Here is a 22301-nt window from a genome sequence, read left to right on the forward strand (position 1 = left end):
AATTCATGCCTTTTAAAGCGCATGTCAAAGTGAAGCAAAATTTGGATACACACAACATCCAAACAGGAATATTTGAACAATGAGGAAATAAGTAGACCGACTCCCACAGTGCTAACTTTTTTCAAAATGTATGATGAATACCAATATGTACATTAAATTGGTTAAAACTTTGCAATAGAACTGACATGAAAGGTGCCAAAAAAAAAACAACTAAATAAACTTGTCCTTGAAATTGAATACAACATATCAAAAAGTCACTCACATATTTCCTCCTTTAGCACTGATGACAGGTAATTTATGTTGTTCTTGATACACATTTTTATAAATATACACACCTAGTTCCCAACTTAAATAAATTGATGGAACTATGTTATATTAGGAGATACAGGCTTAGTGTTAAAAAAATATTGTGGTAAAAATACATGAGCATTGTAATTGGGCAAAGATTTTTTTTAAAGAATTTTAAAGAACTTGATTTCTGGAAGTTTCAACTAATAAAAATATAATGAGATGCACAAGTGTATGTTTTAACTAATTCCTTAATTTACTATGCCATGGTTTCTATTGTGTAAAAATGTTTTTAAGAGTGAGGCTGCTGGTTTGATTTTAACAGTTGGAAAACTACATATGCTTAATTTACAGTTTCTTTTCAATAATTGATTTTACAGTAAAGTACATACAAGATTTTCAAATTTAGTTCAAATGAACAATTCAGGTTGGGTACCGGTATGTAAACCAATTCTAAGCTAGTCTTAGTAGGGCTACTTAAGGGACGAAAAGTGCGTTAACATTATTGACTGTTTAACTAGTATAACGATGATCCACTTACAAATATTAAGGTATGTGTATATGTTTGTATGTAAAAACATAAACCATATATTTCTTGTTCATAGATCAGATGCCATTTATGAGTCTGCACACTTGTGTCTATGCACTACTAATAGATTTCTCCACAAAAGGCAATGTCTGAGTAGCATTACATACCTATTTTTACCAAAAACACTTCACTATCTTATTAAACTATAAACATAATCACAAACAAAAAGGAGTGAAGAATAAATCACTATTGTAATGGGCATTTCCACTAGCAACGGTCTCAGCTTGGCTGTATGTCCATAACTTTACAAACCCATTGTCCAATGGAGATTTCAGAATTTTCATATTTCTTAACAAATGGGTGATTCTGCAAATAAAAATATTTCATTTAAAAAAATCTTATTTAAGAAACAGGCTGGGGGGGGGGGGGATATTTCAAAATTCATAGTTCAAGAAAAACAATTGTAACATTTTTTTAAAGAATATACTTTCAGTAAGATGCAAGATTATTATTGTAATAGCAAGATAGTTTTAATGGTGTGCCAGGCCAGTTTAGTGCTAATTTTTTTCCCCAAATGATGTGTAATATTGTTTAAATATAAATAAAGACATCAGAAACTGAAATATTATTTAAATATAAATTATATCAGAAGCTGAAATACTTTTGTTATACTAAGCATAACAGTATAGTGCCCTAGTTGAGCTTTTATTGTGAGGCAACTCATCAAAAGATGTATGCATTATTTTAATATCTACAAAATGCTATTCAAAACTATGATTTTAAATTTTCTTTATCCTGTTTTATATTAACTATCTTATGCCAGGTTTGTCATGTTTAAGGCTTGAGCTGGTATTATTTTAAGAAATAGGTTCAAAGTTAGATGAAGTTTAAGTTAGTTTACGAGATTAAACTCTAGTTGAGAGGAATCTTTCTTCCCAAGCTCTGATTGGTTTAATGTGTTTGCATCAGGACACACTTTTTGTAAGCCAACCAGCAATATCATCAGACAGGGATTTGATTGGAACTTTAAAGAAAGTGGAACAAGGGTAGGCCAAACAAACTTGGAAAGGGCCGGTCATCAGTGAAGCAGAAGCAGCCAGAACAGAGTACGATGGAGGTGTGGTTGCATCCATTTGTTCCACAAGGGGTCCAAAGAAATGATGATGGGTACGATTAGGTTGGTGTTGCTTTTGGGGTTGGATTAAGGTTAGGATAGGGTTTAGAACAAATTGTGTTCATAGTAAAGAAAAGAAAAGATTCCTCTTTAGACCTAGCAGATGAAGTAGAGTTCATGTTTCTTGACTTCGGCATGGTGTAAGTGTTGTCCATAGTAATTTGAAACTTAATCATTCAACTTATGTTATCAACTTGTTATGTACAAATTCAGTGATCCAGGACGGATCAATCAAGATTAGGGTTAATTTATTATATGTAAAAGCATTATGGTAATGATATAGAGTTGATTTTCATATTGGCATGAAACTGTCTCTAAAATGTTTACCTATGCCAAGGCAGCTGGGTACTTCAACTAGCTCTGAATAGCCTGGATTAGGAAATCTGTTTTATTTACTTATTTTTCTGAACATTCAGATTTTTTTCCCTCTCAAGTATGGGCAGCTTAACTAGTGAAAGTAATGATTTAGCTTATGCTAAATTTATTTTAGGATTAAAAATATATTTTTTTCAATTGATATAATACTAAAGGCATTGTGTTTATCTTAATGTTTCTCTTGTTTTCAAATTATCTTTATTTATTACTTGTAAATTATTGTTATTTAAACTCAAACATAATAAGCTGAGACTATTTTCCTTTTTTTAAATTATATACACCTATAGTAGATATTTTTAAATAAATTTATAAAACAAAATCACTTTGCTTGACTGTACAGCAAGTGTAATGGGATAAACAAATTAAGGCTATTTTCAGACATCTTTAACACAGAAGAGATAATGTAATATTTTTAGAAGTAATACAGCTTGTAGACAAAATAAATCTAAGAACTCACAATCAGTGATTGAAGATCAGCTCTGTCAGATGGATTTTTCTTTAAACTGTAAAAAAATGTAATTACTTTTTAATGACAGTTATGTTTATTTTTTTTTAAAACCCACAAAAATAAACCAGCATAGACATACAGACTACATTTTAGTCTCCTATGAATTTTAAAATTTACATAGAAACTATTTGTTGAAATGTTACTCTTATAATTTTTCATAAACTTAACTAAAATAAGGGAATCACTTTTGTTTTCTAACAATTAGCTCAGGGGTCTCCAAACTACGGCCCGCGGGCCGAATGCGGCCCGCGAAGTCCTCTCATCCGGCCCGCCGAGATCTTTTTGTCCACGGAAGAAAACTTTTGTTGGCGATGGCTGAGGAACTTTGTCCAGAAAAATCAAAGACATGCCTGGAAGAAACTGGCCCCCCAACTAGTTAATGCGGCCCTCGGACTGAAAAGTTTGGAGACCCCTGAATTAGCTAATTAGCATTAATTGATTTATTAATCTCAAGGTTTACTCACCATCTATCCACAAAATCTACAAATTCATCTGAAAATCTTCCTCTGGGTAAGGTTGGTGGAGGCTGGAAAAAAAACCTCAAGTTAATTGTTATATTTAACATGAAGCAGCCTGGACTCTTGTCACTTTATTGGAATTTTAGCTTTAATGTCACTTTATTGGAATTTTAGCTCTAAATGCTGATGCACTTAAATTGAAGCGGAAATACTAATAATCAATGTATAGTTTGATATATCCAAATTACAACTAATTTTTTATCAATTTTGAAATCAAATAGTTTTTTTTTACTATTCAACTGACATTTAGTATTCCGAATATTAAATAATTCTGGCCAAATATAATTTCACTTTTAGTTTAATGTATTTTTAAACATGAATTGGTAAATGATCTATAATTATCACCACATTCCTTAAAGACACTGTAATTTTAATTCTCAAGAACAAAAATTAAAACAAGCAGTAATTAGTGTTAACAGTACTTTGAAAACCTGCATTGTAAGTCACTTTTAAAAAATATTTCTATAATATTTTGATAACTAAATAGGTTGTCAAAATGCCATAGGTAAATTAAACTATAGTCTAAAACAAAACAAGACACTGATCAAGCTTGCAAAACAAGTGCTTACTAAAACTACTATGTTTGTCTAAAACAATAAAATTCAATTTTTTACCCACCAAAATTTATTCACTCAAATACTGATGGTTTCTCAAAATACTTAAAATATATAACAATTATGCTTTTTTTTAAATAGCCATGTGAAATGTTAATAATTTTAACATGTAGAAGTTATATTAACTATGTGAATATAGCCGTTTAGTTATCCTAGTAAGAGAACCCTTAAGTAGATCTTGAAACCAGTTTCATATGAAAACATCTAAGCATTCTCAAAATGAGAAAAAAAAAGTATGCCATGCTGGTGCTACAATATTCAACAAAGCGAACCTACAACAATATAACAGCTTGGTTTCTTCTCAATAATTAAAGGCACCATTAATAACATTCTGGCCTGTTTAAATAGCTGAAAAGTATCACATGGTCTACCCTTTTAAAAAATGTTTTAAAATAAAAAACCATTTCATGTTTGTCATTTTTTTCAAACAACTTAATCACAATAAAGACAATTTTCACATAACTAGCATATGCAATTTTTTAAAACCATTCATTTGTCGAAATGTTAATAAATAGAAAAGATGCTTGTTATACCCAAACATACTGGTTAAGTGAATGCATAATAAATGTGGCGGAGATATAAATGTGTAAATGCACTATTTAGTGTCGATAGCTTTAAATGTGTATGTTAGTGTGTGTGTGTGTATATATATATATATATATATATATATATATATATATATATATATATATATATATATATATATATATATATTATATATATATATATTATATATTATATACACAACACATACATTTTAACTTTTTTCATCCCATGAAAGGTATTGGGATGCAAGCACAATGTAGGTGCCTGAATTCGCATATTTTTAAAACACTTTGTTGAAAAGAAACATGTTAACGATCAGTAATAAATATCTTTATATAATTAGAGTATTGGTCAAATATTTATATGTGGTAGAAACAATCTTGTGTGTGAACTAGAGTTATTTGTTTTTTTAAAGCAGTCACGGTATGCCATAGAATTAAAATTATAAGGGATATGTATGTGCACGGATTGAGTGAATATTTGTATGGATATGTGTATGTGTGTGTGACAGAGAGAGAAAGAGATGATCTAATTATTGGATTATTTAATGATAAATATATAAATATAAATCTACATATGGGATGGTATGATAAAAATCCTGTTAAAATGAATCAGTCTAAATTGAGACATAAAAGATATTGGGATTAGACACAGAAAACACATTTTAAGTTACTTTTGTTGAGGGCATATTGGAAGAACATAATTGACCAAAAAGAGAAAACTAAACATTTTGAACAAAATGAAAACTTGAAAATTTAACAAGACCTATGAGACCTCTTTTGATGAACTTAAAAAATAGGAGAACTTCACAAGCAAATAAAAACATCAAGTCTAAAAAGCAACCATCACAATTTTAATACAACATTAGATAGGAGTCAGGAAACACATTCTACTTCTCTCACTTGTTGAATGCATTTTTTTTATTAAGAAGCCTAAACATATACTGACCAAGGAAAGGTCCAAGGTAACATTATCTAAGATAGAGAAACAGACTTGACTATGAGACCATGCACATTCTTCACAAAGCAATGAAATGACTAAATATTTATTTTCAAAACTACACAAACAATTTTGCTATGAGTCTTGCCAAGCCCAAGATAATTCTTTTCGATGCATGGTTTAATTTACTAGAAAAGTACATTATCTATGAAGGACTGATTTGCACCAATGTAATGGATGACACATTTTTGTATGTATAACAACTAAATAATTAACTCACACAGCAAAAATTCCCCAACAAAACCATTTAAAAGACAATAAAAGATAGTTGGAAAAATTGAAACAAAACAAGAATCCTTATAACGGATTTATGAATAATGTGCAATTGTTGCAAGCTTGATCAACCACTTACATTATAAAAGCAAAATGCAGAAAGTGCAGACCATTGTAAGATTTAGATTTTTCTTCACAAAATGTAAGTCAGAAAGAGAATATAGACAGAAAATAACACAAGCCCACTAAGTGTGCAATACAGCACTAAAGACATTTTCTTCAACGTCCATTTTTTTTTTAAATTGGAAACAAGGGCAATTTCATATTACATTTAAGCAAACAACATGCATATTGGCATTTTGAGCAACTTAATAATCTAAATTTAAAATAACTAGTGTATAAATCTGCATACACAGTAACTTATGTCAACATAACTTAAACATTCATATTAAATATTTAAGCTATAAATGACAGCAATAAATACAGTAACCACAAGTAAAAGCTATGTAAAAATTAGCCATTAAAAATGTATGATAACATGCTAGAAAAAGAAAGTTTAAACAAAGTCAAAAAGAAAATGTTAGAGGTCTCATAATGTTAATGTTTAAGGAGAATTTAAAATGATAGTGCTTGAAGCAAATTAAAAAAAACTGAAGTCAGCAATAACTTTAGTTCTTGTGCAAAGTATGTAGGAAATTCATGTTTTGTTTTGTCAACATGTATAAATTTTGTTAACCTCAAGCACGAATCATATTAGATGTTTAAATTCTGTAAATGAAATTCATAGTTTGAGCTTTAAAACATATATACTTGTATATACGAACATACATATATATAGATATATTGTTTCCTAGCACCAGACTGTTTTAACTCCATTTTTTGCTTTTTTCAAGATTTATACACCAATGTGTTTTAAATCCACCAAGTCATCATGACAACAAATTTCATAGCCAAAATCTCTCACCATTATTACACTATTTACACAACACTTTAATTTCACAAAGTCCTTAAAATACAAATAATAAGGAAAACACTTCAAAGCCTTGCTGTGAACATTTTTTAAAGTGGAGTTAGAACAGTCTGAAAATTCTCAATAAGATAGTATGAGTTTAGCTGTCTGCATGTAACTCAAAGTATTGAAAATGAGTATTAAGAAGAAATAAGACTACGGAGTTTATCATGTATGTAGCTTTACTTACAAATTATTTTGTAAAATAATATCTGCATTATTCCCAGCTTTTAATATTGGGAAAAGGGGAGTGATATAATAGATCATAATTTAATGCATAAACTAGTGCCTCACTTAAAACTAATTGGGTAGAACTTAATATTTGTGAAGACAAAAATAGTTTGAAAAAACATTTTCAAGAGTTGAAACAAAATCAATACCATCACTGTTCCAAGTATCTTAAACCCGTATTTTATCAACTGTATAAAATTAAGCTCAAACTATGTAATCGTTTATGATTTAAATGTACCAAAGTACCAGTGATCACATACCTCATTCACAATGTAATCTAAAAGCTCAAATATGGCCATAGATCGCGGTGCCTCAGCAGCGCCCCCCATCGTTGGTACCATATAGTTATTGCGGGTGCCTAGAAAGCAAGAGAAGACAACCCAGCTGTTACAGACGCACACACACTGAAAGCTGGAAGTCTCCGACCAGTAAGGGGAGGCAGCCACAGGAAGATCAAATCAACATCAAAGTGGGAAAATAATCATTAACAAAACATAACTTAACATAATGAACATAAGGTGGAGGGTGATATAGATATGGAATGGAACATGAATAAAAAATATGATAACATGGCACAAAACAAAGATTGCTGAAATAATTGATAATGAAAGTGATTTTTAAAAAATGATGAAAAAACAAAGATTTTCCAAAAGCATTATAATTGACTATCTATACACAACTGTAAGAAATTGGGCTGTCATTTTTACACATAACCTACAAGTGCATTTAATTTGCAAAAAGAGACTAATAATTCTGTATTCCAATATACAAAGTAAGTTTTTTTGGCTCCTGGTGTAAACAAACAGTTAAAGGGGAACCCAACACCTTGGAAATGTCTGCCTGTAAAGCTGTCCATATTTAATTGTACTAGATTTTAGAGAATGGCAAGCAAAACAAAAAATTTTGCTTAGCAAAAAAAAAATACAAAACAGCAAAAACATCATAAAAGTGATAAGACTAAATTAAATGCACAAACTAAACAAAAAAGAACATGATAGATATTGTATAGAAGAATAGCTTTGAGTGACACATTATAATGCAGATGGAAAGCATCTTTGAATTAATGAACCACAGCACAATCTCCTGGAAGACACTTTTAACTTGCATGATTTTGAATGATTTTTGTGATTTAAAAAAATGGATACTTTAACAACTCTTTTTCTAGTGGTGGTGGACATTATATTGTAAATACCTAGCTTAGTTCAATTGTAAACTTGTAGTGATTGGATGAACCAGCAAGTAGCTGAGTGTAATTTAATGTCATTTTAATGTAATTTTTGTTTGCTAGTCACATGCATGAAGCAAATGCAATGACACTTTGTGTACATCTGCATAATGTTTTAAAGCTTTAAAACAGCCATGCAATTTGACTGAAATGTGAATTGTAGCTTGTCATTTTTAATTTTAATAAGTTTTAATAGATTTCTATTTTTACTGGACAATGTATGAATGTGTAGTAAACCACCAGTCTCAAGCTTTAACTAGTTTTCCAGCCACATTTATCTGAACATTTTAAAATGTATCTATTTCATCTACACAAACTAAAAGCATTAAACTTTTTAATTAATTTAAAAACTATATCATTGGATTAACTACTAAGCTTATTTGAGGAGTGGGAAGTTTGCAGTTAAAAAACTTGCATAATGACTTTTAAAAAAGCTTTTGTGATTTATTTAGCAGCAGCCCAGGAGGTTGCATGCGGTTCTGATAAAAATGCACAAGATAGACATAAATTAAAAACAGTATTAAAAGTAGTAGTAAATACTGATGGACATCATGCAAAGGACTTCCATGGGTTACCTCGTTGACTATATATTCAAGCAGTTCAAAAATGGCCATTGGTAGAGGCCCATCTCCAGTAAAAACTTCTATGTCTCCTGGACAAGCTGCAAGGTAACTCAGAGTGTGGTTGTACAAGAAAAGGTAAAGTGGGCAGAGAGCAGAGAGAGAGGGGGAATGATTATATGTTACTTATATACAGATGTATCATAATACACTTGATACAGAAATGAGAAAAACTGAAAATTAAACAATTGTTTTTGGAATCATTTTAACATATTTTTTTTGTAACAAATTATGTATGTCAAACAAAATATTTGACATCAAAATCATTCTAAGTAAACTTATTTTTATATGGGTGTTTTGGTATAAATTCTTTTAACAAAATGCATCAAGCAATTATATTTTCAATGTATAGTTTGTAAAATTGAATGAGAAAGGTTACTAGATTTTGGGTTTATTTTAAAGTTTTACAGAAATCCTAGCTTTAAGATGGGTACGGCCTACTTCATGTGAATTAAACATTAACCTTTCCCAAGTAATTATAATTTTACATAGAAGGAACACTTTTAATTGAGAGTGTTTACATAATTTCCTCATTCAAAATGTAGAGCTGGCAATACATTCATAATAAATACAAGTGATCAAGTGCAAAAAACACTGACCTTTCAGGGGTTTTCCTGTTTTGGCGGCTTCTAAATGTTCTTCATTAGCATTTTCTCCAAAAATACTTGCCAGATCACGAGGCTCTGGTGGAGGCACTGGATATCTTCCTATTGACATTTCAACCAAAGATAATCCAAGACTCCAAATATCTGACTGAACTGAGTAATGAGTACCTTGTAACCTCTCAGGCTGTAAAAATCATTAGAAATTACTTAAACTAACATCTCATAAAAATATTTAATTTACTTACGCTTTTTAATATGTATTGATGTCTGAATAAATGTATATAAATGCACTCTCAGACTATAAACAATTATATTCTTTCAAAGTTCAACCACAAAGTATGAAAACATACCGCCATATATGACCTTGTTCCAACAAAAGAATTGGCCATTGAATCTATAAGTTGACCACTGACTCCAAAATCACACAATTTGATTTCTCCTCTTGAGTTAACAAGGATATTGGATGGTTTCACATCTTTAAAAAGTTTTTAAAGTAGCATTATTACAGAGACAAAGGTTTTTTTTAAGATTTAGATTCACAAATGTCATTGTGTATTCTTTACATAATATTTCAATATTCAATAAAAGATAAAATGCCATTACACTACATCATATCTGCTTTTTAAAAAATTTACATGATTCATGTAATATATAATTACCTATAATTGATAAACCATTACTATCTGTTAAAATTATATGATATTGCATAAAGAAACTTGAACCATAACCTTGTGTTGTGATGTTTAAAAAAAAAGAATTCAAAGTACATTTTCTGTAATCATGAAACCATTTTCTACAGCTTTTGATAATAAAATGTACCTGAGCAGAACAGCCAAAAATACAGATGTTTCTGACAAAAATTGTCAAATAATTCAGACTGCCAAATTAAGAGAAACTAACATCATTTTAAAAAAAAGATTGAGTACCTCTATGTATTATTTGATGCTTTTCTCGAAGATATGATAATCCTTTAAGAACCTGAAATAAAATAGTAATGTTTCCAAATTCACTGGATTTAAGAAAAACATTTTTAAAATGTATAATAAATAAAATGCTTATTTAATCACTTGGAAATATTTTTTTAAAATATACTCACTGCAATATTAATAATGCCTAAAATAGGTTCAGGAATCCTTCCAGCTTTTCTCAGAATTAAATCTAGAGAACCACCATCCTTTAAAAAATAATTTTAATTTGATAGGGATAAAATCAGTGTGTTAAATAAATTTTAAAACTTAATTATTGTTCATTAAGGCTTACATAAGTAATACTAAATTGCTTTCATCTGTAAACTGCAATTGGGTATCATGTTCAAATAATGTAAAATGGGAGTTTGATATAACAATTGCTTCTTCAAAACATCTATCTTTGTAAGTCAATGATACACTTCCCACTCATTATTTTTAAAAAGCTGGAAATGAGCAATTCATGGTTGACTTCTAGCATTTATTTCCATTTAAAATGTGCAAAAAAAAAGGGGGGACTGGCCATTTTCAAAGATATTTTGGGAATATTTTTCAATACTATGGAAATTATTTCATAAACTGACCTTAGCTGTTCAGTTAAAAAAAAAAAATCATAAAAGTTTCAACTAACAATGATTTAATAAAGAATAAGCAGTCTTTTAAAAAGTTGAATAAAACTGGGTATGGCAAATTTACAAGCTAAAATTGAAATCACAATTTTAGGAAAAAGAAAAACAGCCCTTTATTTTTATTCATGGTTTGACAATGAAACACATTAATAAAAAAATGAGGTGTGGTCATTTATTTACCATAATGACCAGAAAATGTAGGTCATGCTACCTAGCAGGCTACCAACCTTAAGTTCATAAAATGTACAGTATATTATAATTACTTGAATATTTGACACACACACAAATTTCTAATTTGGCCTAAGCAGTACGTACCATATATTCCATACAAATACTAATCTCCCCATCACTATAGAATGCACCATAGTATCCCACAATGTAAGGTGAGTTACATTCATGAAGCACTTTCAGCTCTCGAAATATTTGGTTCCGTACCATTGGTTTAATTTCAAGATGAATCAGCTAAAAATATAAGTTATAAAACAACCATTGGTTACTTCATCTAGTATAAACATAAATGACATTTTTTTGACAAATTTGAGTTATTTTAAAAGCTGGCTTTACTCCAATAACTTTCTTTTAATAATAATTTAGAACCCATTTCTTGATTTTAACCTAAAAAATCAAATTTAATAGTTAAGTAATTATTCTTATAATTTAAATCAAAGGCTTTTGATGAAACTTGAATTTTAAAAATATTTTAATAGCAGTATTCAAATTTACCTTACGGGCCATAACAAGGCCTGATGGATGATGTTGAACTTTCGTGACCACTCCTCCATTTCCTGCTCCTAATTCTCCAAGTTTTTTAAAGTCATCTTCAATCAACTCTCCAATCTTTTGCTTTTGAGAAAGAAATTCCTCCAGTCTCTCTCTTTGCTGATCATCAATATCCAATTCCTGAAGCTTTTGTTGTAGAGCCTCCAAATTTGCCTGAGCTCCATTCTGTCGACTGTATTCATTAAAAAAAAAGAAAAATAACACTAATATTCCTTTTTCACAGGTATTGTTTAATATTTCAATATTGCTTATTGATATTAAGGAATCTACAAAAGTTTATATCTAAGTAGGGATAAAAAGTAGGTTACTTCAATAATAAGCTTAGTAGCGGTAGACCTAAGCAGCCAAATTTGTGCTCATTTTGCTTAACTTAATCTGACCCGACTGTTTATTAACAGTGTTTACTGGATCAAGGATCATGCCAATCCAGATAGCATGGTGATACACCTAATCCAGCCCCAGGCTCAGTGTGGTTGTCGGATTCCTAATGCTGTCCCTGTCCAGTAGTAGTAAACTTAAGAGTAGAAACTGCCTACAGTCAGGGTCACTGTGAGTTCACATTGGTTTAGATATGAATGATGTAGGCGAATAGCATACATCATAGCAAGACCATTGCTATCTGAGCTTGTCGAGATTTTTCGTTGAAAGGACGCAGTCCGAATAGATGCATCCAATAAAAATAGTTTCAAAGTCTTTCTTTAAATTTGTCCAGTCTGAAGAAAATTATGTCCACTAAAAGAATCTTTTTCAAAATGAGTGATGTTTAAGTTAGTAGTAGTTAACTAAATACACTATAGACATAGGCCCTATGTCTTCCTCATGTCAATGACAATGCAAATTCTATACCTAACCTAAACCCTAGTCCTGCCATAAACGGTAAACCTAACCTTAATTTCTAACCACAAAAATACACTTGAGATTACAATGCTACCAACAACCCAACACCTATTTTTGAAAGAGTTTGTTATTGGACATCAGCATTTTCAAATCAATAATCTGAAAATTCATATAGATCTAAAGACACACACTTTTATAGATTTGAGATCCAGATTCTAAAAAAAAAGGTGGATGATTATAGATACTGGTGTCTGATAATAGACTCTTCCATAAAATAGGTGTGTTGGGTTGTTAGTAGTATTGTAATCTCGACTAATTTAGAAATTAGGGTTGGGCGTATGGTAGGACCAGGGTTGGGGTTAGGGTTAGCATTGACATTAGCCAGCCATATGTGTATTTAGTTAACTACCAGTAACCTAACACCCCTTTTTTAAAAAAGATTCCATTATCGGACAAGGTAAAAACATTCTCCCAAAAAGGATAATTGATTGCATTGTTATCTCATTATTAATTATAAAAACTTGTGTGCACTACTGACTCAAATTTTATGAGTGATAGCTCTAGACTCTAGGCCCTAGGCTTGATTGAACTTTGGAGTCAGAAATATCAGACTAGATTCTAGATCCTCCCTACAGACTGCAGTGGCAGTCAATATTCTTTCTAGATTTCTAGATCTAGATCACTAGATCCTAGATCAGACTAGCTAGTCACTAGTCTGTCTAATAACTAAAATAAAAATAGATAGGATAGGCCTAGCATTCTATTGTGTTACGCTGTTAAGAGACTTAGATCTAGAAAGTAGTCTTAAAAAAGTATTGTAAAGTCAGATGAGTTAAGGTTAGGCGTACGGAGTTGTTTATTGTAAATTACAATAATTTATCTTCACTCACTCGCTTCCGTCTGTCTGTGGCTCAGATACGGAAATCGTCAGATTTAGCTTGTTCTTGCCTATTGGCATATTTATTGGTTTTGATATAGATCTATCTTTTGATTACTAAACACTTAAAAAGATGCAACAGTATATTGTAGTCATGGTTATTAATTCAACTATAAATCGACATTATCTTAAACTAAGCAGGTCTAACAGATTAACAACAGACACCAATCAACGTCTGTTCTACTTTAGTACTTTAGGCATAATATGAGGAAGTGGAATATATGTTAAGCAGACTTTACATATTCATGAGGACGTACACAATCTGTTTCGGTTTCCAAGTTATAAATTTATTTTTGAAACTGCGTTTTAAAGTTGTTGTTTTTTTTTAATTTATTTATCAAATCCCAAATTTCATGCTTTTTCATTGAAGATAATTTTTTTCTGTAAAATTATAGATATAGATATAGATCTAGATTGTAAAGGTTATGATAAGTATGTATTAATATGTAATAATGTAACAGTTATAAATTGCGTATCACTAAAGTAGCTAAACGAGCGGATTGTAGAAAACAGATACATGCTCAGTGTTTCTTCCAGACTTTTTTCTCCGGGGGGGGCACTTGAAATCTTCGGGGGGGCGGTAAACTTTCTTCAGGGGGGCGGACACTGTTAAAAGTATATATTTTCTATATAAATTATATAAAATTCATGTCGTTCGGGGGGGGGGGGGGCGGTAAAAATTTTTCGGGGGGGCAAAGCCCCCCCCCCCGAAGAGATGCCTGGAAGAAACTCTGTACATGCTTATTGTTATGTTTGTTTAAGTAGGACTTCAACTGTTGATTCGTTATTATCCTGTTACGCTCGTACAGTTGGATGTCGCAAGTTACCGCGGGGTGAGGGGTGGCATGCAGTAAAAATTAACGAAGATGTGTTGGGGGAGGGGGGGGAGTGGCGAAACAACCATGTATCTAAGGTGGACAAAATCTACGGGCAACTGAGGTCCAGAGCCCCCGAGCTAGATAAGGATCGTTAGGTTAGGTTTGCAAGTCAACCCCCTGGGACATAACATAGGCCGCGGACAAGAGCTTCCCAGCAGTGTTTCTTTCAGACTCTTTTTCTCCAGGGGGATACTTGGAATTTTCGGGGTGGGGGGTGAAGAAGACGGACATTGGTAAAAGTATATATTTTCTATATAAATTCTGTTTCGTTCGTGGGGGGGGGAGAGACGGTAGACGTTCTTTGCCACCCCCCCCCTCGAAGAAATGCCTGAAAGAGACTATACTTTCCAGCACGAGGCATCTCTGTCCAGGGCTAGTCTCGATCCTAACTGGCCCAAGGTGCATCCAATCTTCTTTTTGTTTTCTTCCAGGTCACATTAAGTATTTGGAGACTCGATAATTATTATTTTGTTTTTCTTCATTATTTTTTAGAAGAAAAACAATACTCGGAATCGACTCTTTTTCATCAATTTCTAGCCCATAGCAGGTTTTGTACAAGCGAACAAAATTTTAAGTGGACTAATGTAGAAACCAAATGCAAATATATGGAGAAAATATCTGGTAAAGAGTACTCCAATGGGGGGGGGGGGGGAGTGGACTAAAAAGCAACTATATTTTAATGAGAAAGGCCGCTTTTCCCAGTTAGCTTAATAACCTTAATGTGAGGTTACTTACATCATTAGAACATACAGTATAGGGTAGAGTTGGACAGTAGGTACCCATGTGTAATTCGTACCACCCTCATTTCGCTCACCCGGCCAATAGAAAACTGCGGAAACACTCTAAAATCATTCTGGATGATGCAGTATCTGTGCTGACAAAAAATAAATAAATTAGGAAACGACCCTACGAAAGAAACGGCAAGTCATTTTTTTGTGTTTTGTCATTGTTTGATGTAATGTCTGACTCGTCTTTCTAATTATGTAATGTCATGCAGCAGAAAATACATGTAGGCCTATCTCGATTTATTTTTTTTTGTCTAGGGTGACGACAAATTCATTCTGTTTCATTATGAAACGCATTTTTAAAAAAAAAATTCTATGCTGGTCAAAATAAAATACGCAAGCTAAAGTCTATTTGTAATCTAATCAGCTAAATCATACCACTGAAGATCTCAAAAAGCGTTTCGTCAGCCCAATGGAGACAATGTTTGTGTTCATATTATGAAGAAAGGGTCTGATATAGATCTAGTTTGAAATTAACTTTTCAGCTCGCCGAGAAAAAAATCAACTTGCAACATGACTATCATAAAACAAATATATAATTGTTGAATTGTTGGCAAAGATTGGTCAACTCTTTCTGTTTTATAAAATTAAAACACTACAGCGGTAGACTGATCATAATCCATTTGTAGGGCCACATTTCAAGCCAAAGGTTCTTTTATTTCTATATACTGGATAAGTTACACTTGAGTCCAACATATTTAATCTGACAACATTTGAAGGAGCAGATGTCATATTCAACTCGACAACTATAATATGTCTAAAGAACTAAATGTTTTGCGACTGCAAGATTATGCAATAACCACAGAGTTTCTTCAGGCAAATAAAAATATAAAAACTGGTAAATATAATTTTACCAGTGTCGGTCCCCGTCCCTCCCGGAAAATTTAGTCTGCCCCCCCCCCCCCCCAAATAATTTCAAGTGCTTCCTTAGAGAAAAAAGTCTGAAAGAAACACTGAATGACCATTAGCCATTAGCTGTATAGAAATTAGTACAATAGTTCTAAACATATTATCTTTGTAGTGTTATATCCTTTGGGACTTTTTTTTTGCTTCATCATTGCAGTATTATTTGGAGTGTGGGTAGTACCGTTTTGAAACTTTTTTCTTAAATACTGTGCTCTTTCTATACAATAATTATACATTGCAACCATGATTTTTAAAATCTAGGGTATTATAAAGTAAAAATAAACTGTTCTCGAGGTCAAGTTTTTTTTTAAATTATTTTTTTCTGCACAGAGAATTACCCACTTTCCCTCTATGTTAAATTTTTATACATAATTTATAAGAGCTAGACAGCTAACCCGAAAGACTCGAGTTCGAATCCGGGTTCAAATCAGTAGAATGTCCCTGATAGTACACACAGTTCTAATGGGTACCTAACTCACGTTAGGGAAACAAAGGCGGCTGGGCATAGTGCTGACCACACTCTCTTCATATGCCGAGGATTCTGAAGCAGATGAACTCAACTTGATACACGACCGGAAAAGGTGATGATGATACATAATATAAGACTACATTGGAGCCTCGAGACCATTACAAGGCCAATACAGGCCCACTGTTTTCGGACATCTATACAACACAAATAAACATGAAGTTTTAGGTGGTCAGCGGGAGTGTAAGTTCCTAGTAGCTTCAATTAATTAGTTGGGAATATCTGCGGGTTCTAGCATCCTGGTACTCCAGGTTGGGGGTTGAACACAAGGACAGCAATCTTATTCGTAAAAAAAAAAGAGAAATCTTTATATAAACAAAATCAGAAAGTATTAAACCAGTAAAGGGGAGCAGTTCTCCAAAATATCACGGTTCCTTATGGAAAAAGGAAACATGGAAGGCCAAGGAAGACGTGGAGGTGCACATCAGAAAAGCAACTGGCAAAAGTGGAAAGAGCTTTTTGTGGCGGACCGATGTGTACTGGGCAAAGATGAAGGTAACATTTTACGATCATTTTAAAAAGGCCCCTTTAAAAATAAATAACTAAGAGCTTGAAGTTGTAATAACTATTAAATTTCAGTATCCTCTATGCCACACCGCATGAATTCATATATATATATATATATATATATATATATATATATATATATATATATATATATATATATATATATATATATATATATATATGTATATATAATTTAAGTTTAATTTTAATTTTAAATAGATGTATATGCCTGTCGATCATTGTAAAATATTTCAGCAATTTTATAATTTGGAAGACTATTAATATGCGAATCTTTTTATATATATCTAAGAGACACTTCCAACTTCCTTTTCCGGTTTTCCTTAAAGGTAAATGGATGCTATACACTTATTTTACTTTTAAAATCTATCCTATCCTTCGTTATTTCTTTCAATACGCAATCGAAAGTGTTAAAATATTTAAGGGATATCATTATCTTTCCAACTGTTGTGAGTGTTTTGGTTTTGTTAATCTTACAGGTTTATGATACGATCTTAAAGAAGGCGTTATTTTATATTTACGTTTATATTTATAAATTGCCATTGAACAAAGTTTGTAAATATATAACCTAAACGTTTTAAAAATAGTTCTTTCATATCTATTTCTGTTTACGAGCAATAAATAATTAACACTAGCATACAAATGAACATATGTAAAATGTATTTTTATGTTGACAGCAGGTCAGTGACAGTAGCCTGTCGCACAAAATGCTGATTCTCTTGTTGAATTTTAAAATTAGACCTTTTATTTGGCTCCAAGAACTAGATCTACATGCTTAAAATTTAGATCTAGATTTACTTAGCCTACTGTAATCAATTTAATATTTTAGGTTACAAGGTTTAGTTGAGCATCATTGTAAATTTAACTACAATTTTCTGCAGGGTGAAAATGACACGCTACGCCAAAGAGCCAGATAACCCAACCAAATGTAAGTTGCATTTAATCCTGAAGCAGTATGAACAAATGTGGGACGGTGTGGTCAAATAGTAGAGCATACGACTGCAAGCCTAGAGTTTGGATATCAGGATCGAGTTCCTAGGATGTCCCCTGAGTCCAAGCAGCTAATATGGGTACCCTACTCACAACAGCCGCATGTTTCCTTATCTATATAATTCTGGTCAGAATGAAGTGGATGCATATCTTTTAGTATTTCTCGCTAACCCGGAGGCGTGGCCGGTTGCTAACAACAATATTGCGTACGGACCGGATGCATGACTTCCGACAATTTTTCGTCTTACAGAGACCTTAGAATTACTTTTAAAAATGTTTATCATGAGTGAAATGGCGGATTTTTACGTTATAAAAACTGCTATAGGTGGCAAGGCTAAATATGCCAGAAAAGCATTTTAAAATTTGCTTTGGAGAATGAAGGCTAAATTTAAAAGTTGGTCTCATTAAAATTAATAGAACTTCTAAAATATCAGCCCGGAGATCACAAAAATAAATTGGAGGTTGTAGAACTTTTACGTTTGTCATTATATGAAGAAATAAATCAAATATTGCATGCGCTTTTTAAAATAAGACACAACTTTTGAATGACAACCAAATTTTTTTTTTTTAAACCACGTGACCGCTATTTGATGATCACTAGTGGGGAACTCTGGGTACATGGCCACTTAAAAAGTCTAACCTATTTGTGGTTTTCTTTACGTTCAAGCTTAAGAAGAGTTGTCATGGAGAGGTGTGTTGGCCATGGCAGTGAGTGTCAATAAATATTAAATTAAGTAATTTAGTTTAAAACGAACTAAAAACTTCTAAATTAGTGCCTAATGGTTTAAATATGGATGTCTATCATTCAGTAGTTATACTTAATTTGAAATTTGGGTAAATTCTAGATTTAGTAAGAAAATCTAATATCTTTGTTCCACTGCGCAAGCATTTATTTCAAAACAGCACTATTAGTGACCTGGATTGTCTTGTCAATTGAGAATCTAGATTCTCTTAGACTTAATTTAGTAGACCTTTATAAACATTTGATTTCGATCTAGTATTTAGCTTAATATTTCAGAATTACTAGTATCACATTAATTTAATAATTATTAGCCTATCTATTCAATATTTGAAAACAAAACCTATGCAAAAAAAGTGAATGAAACGTACAAAATAGTACAAAACATGAATGACCCTAATTGGAACTGAACCTGAGACCTCTGATGAGCGCAACTGTTGGCCTACACAGTAGTTATTGTTGTCATACGGGTAATTTGAGCTCATAGCACATGCACAGAAATCTTGTTTGCATCTAGGCTAGGGATTGGAGAGACTGAATGTCAGATGTTTCATCAGCGTTGTCACTTTTAATATAGACTGTTTAATTTTAAAGCCATGTAATTATTCTTATAGGATTCTACTCTTCTACTCAACTGTAACCTAGTGATTAGTGTAGTTTAACACTCAATAGAATCTGTTCATTTTAAAGATTCTTAAATACCATTGTTATTTTTAGTATTCCTTAGACATATAAACAGTTATTTTATACTTGTCTTTCAGCTGCCAAGGCCTGTGGGTCATACTTGCGTGTTCATTTTAAGGTTGGTAATTATTTTGTGTTGTATAAAATGCCTTAATAAATTTGCTGATTTACATTTTTTACTTTCTCATATAGGGCCTACTAAGTATAGAGGAAGTATTATTGTAATCATGCAAATAATCATGTAGATTTCTATATTTTCACAAATCCTTTTACACCTCATTGAGTCTGAAAAACAGTCCGTATGTATGTGTGTGTGTATTTCTGTGAACATAACTTGAGTACTGTTACAGCTATGTTGATGAAAGTTCATATATAAGTATTATATCAAATTTGTAGTTTACTAGTTATGTATAAACTTTTCAACGATTTCTGGTAACCAGAAGTGGAACTTATTCTAATTTGTCAAAAGCCTTTAACTTGAGTAATGTTTGAGATAGATAAATGAAATTTCACATGTAAATACAAGATCTAATTCTCAGCTTTCTTTCAAATTTTGAGTAATGTCCGTTGACGGGAAGTAGTAATTTATCCTATTTCTCAAACAGTGAATTTGTAAAGTACTAATATTCCACACTATTATACACATTGTTTGAAGTTTTAGTAATTAACAATGGATTAAAAATCATGACTAGATCCCAAGTTGCCATCCCCCCTAGTGTCATATAAGAATATTCGAGAAAGTTTAGGGGAGATCACTCCCACTTTATTTGTATATCAATTCCTCTTTTGGCAGTTCTTAACTTTAAATTTTTCTATTTCTAGAACACTCGTGAAACAGCACAGGCTATTAAACATATGCACTTGAAGAGGGCTAACCGCTTTTTGAAGAATGTAATTGGTCACAAGGAGTGTGTACCTTTCAGACGATTCAATGGTGGTGTTGGCAGATGTGCTCAGGTTTGTTTTTTCACCCTAGACCTGTGATTTTGACTTTACTCTTCATTTTTTGTAGATTTGTGAAATGTTTTATTACTTCATTGATTAGGTAAATATAGCAATATTTATTTTCTTTTAGGCTAAACAGTGGAGAGCTGTCCAAGGAAGATGGCCAAAAAAGAGTGCAGAATTCTTGCTTCAACTTCTTAAAAATGCAGAAAGCAATGCTGAATTCAAGGTGTGTAATTTTTCTTTTATTTTCAGGTGTATGCTTTATATTGATGAAGCCAATTAACTGAACTATTTATTACTTAGTGTTAAAGCTAGTTTTAACAGCCTTATTGATAATAATGGAATAACCCATTGTCAGGATACTGATAAGATAAATCATTTTTAGTTTATGAATGTTTACCCATAATTAAAATTGTTCTTTCTTTTGTAGGGATTGGATACAGAGCATCTTGTTGTTGAACACATCCAAGTAAATGCTGCCCCTAAGATGAGGAGACGAACATACCGTGCTCACGGTCGCATTAATCGTACGTTACATTGTTATTTCTTTATCACAGCTTGTAGTTTTTGTACTTCGTGTACTAGTAAATTAAAGTGGTGAAAAATGATAGTAGGAGGGCAGTATTCTTTGAGAAAGTCAGTCTTAGTTTATTGTGAGATTATAAATAACCATAACTCTTTTCAGCCTACATGAGCAGCCCATGCCACATTGAACTTGTTTTGGCTGAAAAAGAAACTGTAGTTGCCAGACCAACAGTTGGAGAGGATGAGCCAAAGAAGAAGAAAGTTTCCAAGAAGAAATTGCAGCGTCAAAAGATGATGCAGAGAGACTAAATTTGTCATTAGAAATTAATTTAAAATAAACTGGCGGTTATTCAAGTTTTTTCTTGTAATTTTTTTGTTGTTATCCTAATTTTGTTACCAAAAGTTGTTTAGACATATAAAAGGTAATGTCCTTACAAATTACATAATAAAAAAAATCAACAGCTGCCCCCTTTGGTTTGAGACTTATAAAAAGTAAGGTTTATGTGTTAATTATATGGCCATTGTATTTAGTCATGATCCATTGACCTGAGTCAAATGTTAAGTGACTATAGCATCATATGTATTCTTGTGGGGAGTTGAGAAAGTTTGTATTAAATCTAGCTACTCATGATAATTGTAATATTACATACAGTTCTATTTAAAAATGTACAGAAACTTTTAAAACTACTTGTAGCAGAAATTATATAAAAAGAGTATCCTGAAGTTTCATATAAATCATTTGACAGTACACCTAAGGAGTACAAGGACCAGCTAGAATTTGGCATTATTCTTAAGGGATCTGATGAATTTGCTAAGACACAAAAGTGACACGCTCAAATCACAGAACGAGAATTATTCTTGGTCCTAATTGTTAGTTACATCAACAGTAGGCTGTTCAAGTTAAATGGACTTAATGTGTTGTTGTTACAAACATAGAGATCTATGATGGCACTAAAAAATATGAATGAAGAATAAAATATGCATGTTTCAGAATGGCCATAATCAAAGGATTTCTCTATTGCAGTCAGAACTGTTGGTGGTATTTCCATTCCTTATATGACGTCATTATGACATGTGGGTACCTTTGGTAGAGCATTATACAAATACAGTCAACGTTTTGAATTTGTATAAGAATAAAAATCCAGTCTATGTAGGTAGGTTTTATACATGTACATTTTACTAATTAATACTCA

General features: G+C 31.8%; 2 protein-coding genes across 3 annotated transcripts; one reads left to right on the forward strand and one right to left on the reverse strand.

Moving 5' to 3' along the window:
* Positions 1-324: 324 nt before the first annotated feature.
* On the reverse strand, positions 325-13802 carry LOC131953761 (dual specificity mitogen-activated protein kinase kinase 1). 2 transcript variants are annotated; one of them, XM_059317119.1, is made up of 11 exons: positions 13556-13802; positions 11772-12000; positions 11364-11510; positions 10551-10628; positions 10381-10432; positions 9805-9929; positions 9449-9638; positions 7265-7362; positions 3339-3400; positions 2824-2869; positions 325-1183 (listed from the first exon to the last, which is right to left on the reverse strand). In XM_059317119.1, exons 1-11 carry the CDS (start codon positions 13621-13623, stop codon positions 1097-1099), a joined length of 1182 nt encoding a protein of 393 aa, XP_059173102.1. In that variant the 5' UTR covers positions 13624-13802; the 3' UTR covers positions 325-1096. The 2 variants fall into 2 exon arrangements, with proteins under 2 accessions (XP_059173102.1, XP_059173103.1); XM_059317120.1 differs by lacking the exon at positions 7265-7362 and adding an exon at positions 8805-8890.
* Positions 13803-18047: 4245 nt separating this feature from the next.
* LOC131953758 (large ribosomal subunit protein uL22) lies at positions 18048-21462 on the forward strand. The gene is made up of 6 exons (XM_059317112.1): positions 18048-18150; positions 19713-19753; positions 20458-20592; positions 20711-20809; positions 21014-21110; positions 21269-21462. Exons 1-6 carry the CDS (start codon positions 18111-18113, stop codon positions 21415-21417), a joined length of 561 nt encoding a protein of 186 aa, XP_059173095.1. The 5' UTR covers positions 18048-18110; the 3' UTR covers positions 21418-21462.
* The last annotated feature ends 839 nt before the right edge of the window (positions 21463-22301 follow it).

Source organism: Physella acuta, unplaced genomic scaffold (assembly GCF_028476545.2).
Source record: "Physella acuta isolate Inbredline_101_S28 unplaced genomic scaffold, ASM2847654v3 ptg000948l, whole genome shotgun sequence".
Classification (NCBI taxonomy): domain Eukaryota; kingdom Metazoa; phylum Mollusca; class Gastropoda; family Physidae; genus Physella; species Physella acuta.